Genomic DNA, 7085 nt, shown 5'->3' with positions numbered 1-7085 from the left:
GGTGGGGTGTTCCACGGGGAGGCCCCCGATAGGGCCCGGGGGAGACGGTGTCCCACCGGGAGGGGTCCGGGGTGGGGCGTGTCCTACGGGGAGGCCCTCGGTAGGCCCCGGAGGGGTTCCCATGGAGGGACCCTGGTAGGCCCGGGGGGGTCTCACGGAGGGTCCCCACTGAGTCCATGGTGCCCGTTGGCAGACGGAGGTGCTGGATGAGGACCGGCGGTCAGTGAGCGCTGTGGACTACTACTTCATCCAGGAGGACGGGAGCCGCTTCAAGGTGGGTGCCTAGGGTGGCCAGGCAGGGTGCAGGGTCCCACAAGGGGACCCACTGCTGTCACCCGTTTGCTCTCTCCTAGGTGGCCCTGCCCTACAAGCCCTACTTCTACATCGCCACCCACAAGGTGAGGAGGGGACCCTGGGAGGGCTGAGGTCCCCAGAGAAGGGGACAGTGGGTCCCTGGGGTGCTTGAGACCTCCAGGGCATCCTGCTTTGGGATGGTCTTCCCCCGAGGGACAGAGCCACACTGCTCAGCCCCAGGGTCTTTCGGCAGGGATGTGAGCGAGAAGTGTCCTCCTTCCTCTCCAAGAAGTTCCAAGGGAAGATTGCAAAGCTGGAAACTGTCCCCAAAGAAGACTTGGACCTGGTCGGTATTCCTCTTCCCTCTGTACTCTTGAGGAGTGTTTGGGGTTTTTTTAGACCTCACACAGCTCTAGTGAAGTAGGAAGGGACATAGTGAAGGGAAAACACACTTGACTTCAATCTCCTAGTGCTGCTTGTGGTGCCTATCAGAAACGGGTTAGTTATGGCTAATTGCTTATCGGTAGTATTTACGTTCCTCTCCAGCTGTTTCACAGTGTGTTCAAGACGTTTAATTGTAGGAATTAAGGAATGATTGGAGGAGAAGAGGGTAGTGTGCGAGGGGGATGCTGCTCATGCTTGACTTGCTCTTCCTCCTCTTCCCCGGGTGAATCCCGCTCGTGGTCCTGCCTGCGTGGGCAGCAGGGCTGCCTGGGCCCTCGCTGGGCAACTCTCTCGCTCTTCCCTGATGTGCCCACCAGATTGTCTTCTGGGTGTTTGACACTCCCACCTCTTTTTTGGCCTGCATCAGTCTGGTCTACTTTCCCCACTCTCTCTTATGGTGGCCGTCCCTCAGTGCTCACCCCCTCTGAGCTGGCTTTGTCTTGCTGCTTTGCAGCCAAACCACTTGGTGGGCCTGAAGAGGAATTACATCAAGCTGTCCTTCAACACGGTGGATGACTTGGTGAAGGTGCGGAAGGAGATCTCTCCTGCCGTGAGGAAAAACAGAGAGCGAGACCAGGCGAGCGATGTCTACACAGCCATGCTGTCGAGGTGGGAGGTCCTTTCGGGGCAGCCAGTCGGTCCCCTCACATTCATACTCAGACTCCCTTGGTTGTTTCTTAGCTGTCCTCAGAGAGGGGTTGTCCTGCCTGGGATCTGACCCAACTATGCCTCTCTGTTGCCCATCTCCAAGGTGGTTCTTCCAGCTCAGTGCTGTACATCGAGAGGCCCCAGAGCCTCTGGGATGTGACGTTTTGTGGTGGTACCTCTTGCCTGCCAGTCAAATACATTCCCTGTTCCCTGAGAAAGGATACTGGGAGGCACTGGGCAACCTTACTACTAGCTGTGACTAAAAGCGAAAAAAACCCTAACAAACATTTCTCTGAATAAAAAGCCGGGTGCTCGTTTACAAATTTGGGAACAGTTACAGGCAGAAATAAAAAAAAAGAACCTTTGTTTTTAAAGTCAACCAGAATATACACATAAAAAATCGGCCCCTCTCTCTGGTTTCCTGGCCGTGAAGTCTGATTTCAGTTGAAACTTGAGGAAGAAGAATTGAGCAAAATGAGCGCTCCCTGCTCACCTGGAAGGTTTACTGTCCCTGTTGAAAGTGATTTCCAGGTTGTCTTGTTATCCTTGGACTTGTTACCGTGCTTACAAATCCAATGCTGTAAGAACCGTTCATTATACAGGCAGGTGTGGGTTTTGTCTGCCTGTACCTCTGAGCAGACACAGAAAAGGGGAATTTAGATGGGGGCGACGGGACTGCGCGTGCTGTCCGTCCCGGGGACGCCTCTGCAAGCAGAGGGTGGTTGCATGGCAGGGAAGTGTTTCCCGTTCTCTCCTCTCCTGTCCCTGACTCCTGCTGCCGGGTGTCACTGGTGCCGTGCGGCTGTCCCTCGTGGCCGAGCCTGCAGAGACGGGCACTCGGGTAAGGCGGCTGCTTCGCTCCGCTCCCTGCAGCGCTCTGAGCGGAGGCACCCTGAGCACGGATGAAGAAGGGGCCTCCAGAAAGGTTGCCAACCAGATGGACAACATCGTGGATATGCGGGAGTACGACGTACCCTATCACGTTCGCCTCTCCATTGACCTGAAGATCCACGTGGTGAGTAAGGAATAGGGAAGCGGGAAGAGCTTTGCTTTCCTCCTGCCGTACCCCTGAAGCGCAGGCAGGGTGGAAACATTTTTCTCCAGGACCTTTGCAAAGGTGTCGGTGACAATAAGTTCATGTGTAAAGCTTAGTACGGAACTGCTGGGCCTTCTCCTTGGTTAGTGACACGCAGAATAATTAAATGACTGATGCACAGCCACAGTTTGAGCCTTTCTTCTGGGCTGCATTTAATTCGCACAGCTCTGTCCCCGGCAGCCCAGCAGAAGTGCTGCGAGGAGCCGACCCCGCAGTAAGGCACTGCGCAACCCTCCTCTCTCGACAGGCTCACTGGTACAATGTGCGATACCGGGGCAGCACCTACCCCCCCGAAATCACCCGCCGAGATGACCTCGTGGAGCGACCGGTGAGCGTTGGTTGGGCAGGCGTAAGTCTGTCGGGGTGCACGGCTGGCGTGTCCACCCCGAGGAGCTGGTTTCAGATGCGCTGCCGGTGTCACACCGTGGTGTGGATGGGAAAGCTTTGTTTCTGGGCTTGGGTAGTGATTTTTGGGTTGATAAAGCAGTAAAACGATTACTGGGGAGAGTATGGTTCACTTGCTGTGCTTAATGGGAATCCCTCTTTAACTTCAAGTCAACTTTAGAATATTTTCTAATGGATTTGGTCCCGCTCAGGATCCTGTTGTTCTTGCCTTTGACATCGAAACTACCAAACTCCCTTTGAAGTTTCCTGATGCGGAGACAGACCAGATCATGATGATCTCCTACATGATTGATGGGCAGGTAAGCGACAGCAGAGTAGTTTCGTCCATGCCAACGTTTTACCTCCAACCCATGTCGCTCCAAGCTTGCCTTGCTGCTGGTGTGTGGCTGTGGAAATAAAATTAAAGTCTGAATGATGCATAAGATACCCAGTTTCATGGTACCCAGCTCAGGTTCCCGGTGCTCCTGTGAGGAAGCAGTAGCAACCTGGAGAGCACTGGGACAACTCTGCTGTCCCTTTTTTTTTGCCAGCCTCAGCCGATGGCCGGCAATGGTGCAGCAGATGACTCCCAGACAGTTGTTCCCCCTTGACAGAAGCTCTGGCTTTCAAGAGGAAAATACCCCATCGTTTGGACAGCATTTTTGGGTTGCCTGCAAGCCAAGTCCTCCTAACTGTCTCCATGTCACCTCTCTAGGGCTACCTGATCACAAACAGGGAGATCGTCTCTGAGGATATCGAAGACTTTGAGTTTACTCCCAAGCCGGAGTATGAGGGTCCGTTTTGTGTCTTTAACGAACCAGATGAAGTAAGTCAGTTCTGCCCAGCAGACTTTTTACCTGCCTGGGGCTCTTGTTGGCCAAAGAGAGCTAACGGCTTGGTAGGCCACCTGGCATGGGAATGTGGTGGGTCTGGCAGGGCTGCTCATTCTGTCATTTCTTGGTAATAAGGGTAAGAGAGGTCAGGTTTGGGCTAGGTGGGGTGGAGAAGGGAAGGGTGGAGTAAACTTTATGGTGTCCACCACCGCTCTGTGAAGGAGACGAAGTTACTTTTCTATTCTTCTGTTTCACCCTAGGCTCATTTAATCCAGAGGTGGTTTGAACATGTCCAGGAGACCAAACCCACCATCATCGTCACATACAACGGAGACTTCTTTGACTGGTAAGATCAGGAATGAACACTAAGCTGGCAAGGTATCACCCAAGCTGTGGGGCAGGGTCAGGTACCAGCCTCGACGTCCTTCCATAGCTCACACAGTGGTGATAGTGTGTGATCCATGCCAACTGTCCAGCCAGTTTGAGCACCTCACCAAATCCTATGGTCACTGGCTTGGAAGTATGAGCTTCTATAGAGTCCCATCCACTTGGCCGAGCTGCTTTAAAGCCTTGTCAATGTGGCAATGTTGGTGTGTGGATGAGCCCGTTTTGGGAGAGCAGAGACAAGGTCAAAAGAGACCTGGAAGATATCAGGGAGAGGAGTGCAGGCAAGCGATCCTTCGGGAAGCCAGGGGAGAGGGGCCGTGTGCTTCCCCCTCCCAGTGCAGGATGTAAGCCAGCACCTCTGCCTCTTGGGTCATGCTGCAATTCTGTCCTGCAGGAAGTTTTTCCCGTGGCCAGATATCACAGATTAATAGCAAGAAAAATTCTTTAGGTGGTTTGTAACAAAGCTGTTGTGAAACCGTTGTCAGAGATGGAGGGAAATGGCCTTTCTGTTCCTTCTCTTCACACTGCCTCTTTCCCCAGGCCCTTTGTGGAAGCAAGAGCAGCAGCCCATGGAATTGATATGTATCAGGAAATCGGGTTTCAGAAGGACAGCCAGGGAGAGTACAAAGCATCCCAGTGCATCCACATGGACTGTCTAAGGTACCGAATGCTGCCCCTCTACCATATAACTGCAGCTTTAGCTCTTGAATTTATATAAAATACCTACAGTTGTGTTTGATACTGTCCTCCTCCTGTCTGTTGGAAGCTTTTGTGTGTTGCACCTCCCTAGGTTGGCGTGGTGGTCCATTTGTTTGACTGGGCTGCTTCTCCTTGGCGCTCTGCATACTGCAGAAGCTGCCAGACCTTCCCCGTGAAGGGCTGTCAGGGCTCTCTCTGTCCCTGCAGCCTGCTGATGGCTATCCTTGGGTGTTTGACATCTGATTTGGAGATGGAGAAAGGGTGGGCGAAGATCAGGCCAATGGAGTGGGGAAGGGACCATATCCTCACCCAACAGCCTCCTGGCACAGCCAGAAGAGGAAAGGACACATTGTGCATGCATGGGAGAGAGAGCGAAGTTGGTTTTTTTGTGTGGGTTTCCTGCACATGAGCAGTGTCTGGACTGTGGAGAGTCCTTGCAGTCCTGGTAGCGTGTCCTCCAGTGGCTAAATGCTTATCGTAAGGCCACTGAGGGAGTTGGAAGGTGGTAATTCTGAGCAGTGGTGATGGTATGGATAGTGGGGTTTGTCCTGGTTGGGATTTAAGTGCATTGGTAGAGATGCAGGATATCTAAAGCTGGGCAGCCTCTTACTCCACTGTGCTTGGATGCTCTGCTCTCAGCTGTCCTCAAGGAGAGGTCCCCTTTGCAATTGAGGTCCTGTTTGCAAGCCTGAGCCCCTTTGTGAAAGGCAGGGTTCCTTTCTCCGCACAAACTGGTGTTTTCATGGTTTTGTCCAGGTGGGTGAAGAGAGACAGTTACCTCCCAGTGGGAAGCCACAACCTGAAAGCAGCAGCTAAAGCAAAACTGGGTTACGATCCAGTGGAGCTGGACCCTGAAGAGATGTGCCGGATGGCTACAGAGGAGCCTCAGGTATTCCCTCCCTGTACTGTATCTCCCCTGAGCAACTGGAAAACGAGCCTAGAGCAGTTGCACTATGATTGAATTTTTAAGTGCTACAAAATGCTTTTGCTTAATGCAGTGGGTGTTGAGAAATTCACTCAGCCTCCCCAAGTTGCCGATGCCTTACAAGCACTTGAGCTTGTGGGGAGAAAGAACAGGATTTCTTGGAAGTGGTTCTAGCGCTGGCATTGCACTGTGTATTCTCTGTATTTGTTTATCTCGATGTGAGGTGGCAGGCACCACCTAAATCAGCAACACCACAAAGAGCCGTGACTCGCTGGAGGGATAAGAAACAGGCTTTGAGCTCCAGGTGTCGCGGGCAGGGGGTTTCTGCTAAAGCCCCCAAGCAGCGTCCTGATTCCCGTACGGGGCGACATCCGTGCCATGAGCTTGTCCTCCCCATTCCTTCTCACTCAAAGCTGATGGGTCGCTGTGCAGTTGGAGCTAGAGCAGGGTGTTCTCAGAAGCGAACAGATTACTCTTTACAACCTCGGATACGGAGAAATACACCTTTCCCTTCTTCCTGCCGACATAAGCGTGTCCGGTGGGAATCAAAGATTATTGTCATTGAGCTGTTCTATCACGTGTGATTGGGATTAATTTGCCTCTCACCCTTCCCTGACAGACCCTGGCCACCTATTCAGTGTCCGACGCAGTTGCTACCTATTACATGTATATGAAGTACGTGCATCCTTTCATTTTCGCCTTGTGCACCATCATTCCCATGGAGCCTGATGAGGTGGGTGCACTCCTGAAACGATGATTTCTTTGCTGGGCGAAGAGCCACGTCTCCCACACTACGGGGACGCTCTGGCCATGGACCTGATTCCCACTGCCTGGGCACTTTCCCATCTGTCAGGGAGGGAGGGTGGATTTGGAGGCTACTCCTTTCTCTCCACATCCCTGGGGTGTTGAGGCGCTGAAGAACAAGAGACCTGAGGGTTGGCAGTATTGGGCTAAAGCAAGAAAGTATGGCTGATGGTCCATGCTGAGCCAAGTTTACTTGCAGTCCTGGTCATGCAAAGCTGGGTCTCCTGATGGCTGTTGTCAGCTGTAGGGAGGATGGTTAGGAAGCTGTCTGTGCGAGGCATTTAGGAAATGTCCCTTTGTCCCCAGCTGGTTTAGCCTACAAAGGCACTTGATAGTGTCAGGAGGTGATGGCAACAGAGGTCTGGAGATCTTTGCACCGTCTGTAGCCTGCTCTCCTACCGGCCAACATGAAGGAGTCAGTGTTGGTTTCTCACCCGCTCCTGTCATCCTTGCTGTGGGCTGCAGCATTGCCCACTGTGTGGTCATGTGTGTCACCACCTGAAGCCGTCTGGCTTGCTGACGTGGCTGTAAGGCTAGTCTGGTCCCACCAGCGCTGGTACAGCACTTCCTG

The 7085-nt window shown here is 53.0% G+C and overlaps 1 protein-coding gene across 1 annotated transcript in view; it reads left to right on the top strand.

The window, feature by feature from the left end:
• Positions 1-7085, top strand: part of POLE (polymerase (DNA directed), epsilon, catalytic subunit) — a gene marked incomplete at its 3' end in the record, with an annotated part of 30955 nt that overhangs the window by 2137 nt on the left and 21733 nt on the right. Inside the window, exons 2-13 of the mRNA XM_009893328.1 lie at positions 194-274; positions 354-398; positions 548-640; positions 1193-1347; positions 2260-2401; positions 2730-2810; positions 3079-3186; positions 3582-3692; positions 3960-4045; positions 4627-4746; positions 5542-5674; positions 6330-6443. Of these exons, the coding sequence (XP_009891630.1) occupies positions 194-274; positions 354-398; positions 548-640; positions 1193-1347; positions 2260-2401; positions 2730-2810; positions 3079-3186; positions 3582-3692; positions 3960-4045; positions 4627-4746; positions 5542-5674; positions 6330-6443 (1269 nt within the window). The remainder of the gene's footprint in view (positions 1-193; positions 275-353; positions 399-547; positions 641-1192; positions 1348-2259; positions 2402-2729; positions 2811-3078; positions 3187-3581; positions 3693-3959; positions 4046-4626; positions 4747-5541; positions 5675-6329; positions 6444-7085) is intronic.

The sequence above is a fragment of the Charadrius vociferus genome, unplaced genomic scaffold (genome assembly GCF_000708025.1).
Source record: "Charadrius vociferus isolate BGI_N301 unplaced genomic scaffold, ASM70802v2 scaffold579, whole genome shotgun sequence".
Classification (NCBI taxonomy): domain Eukaryota; kingdom Metazoa; phylum Chordata; class Aves; order Charadriiformes; family Charadriidae; genus Charadrius; species Charadrius vociferus.
The sequence above is the reverse complement of the archived record's forward strand: the minus strand, read 5'-3'. Positions and strand labels throughout refer to the sequence as shown.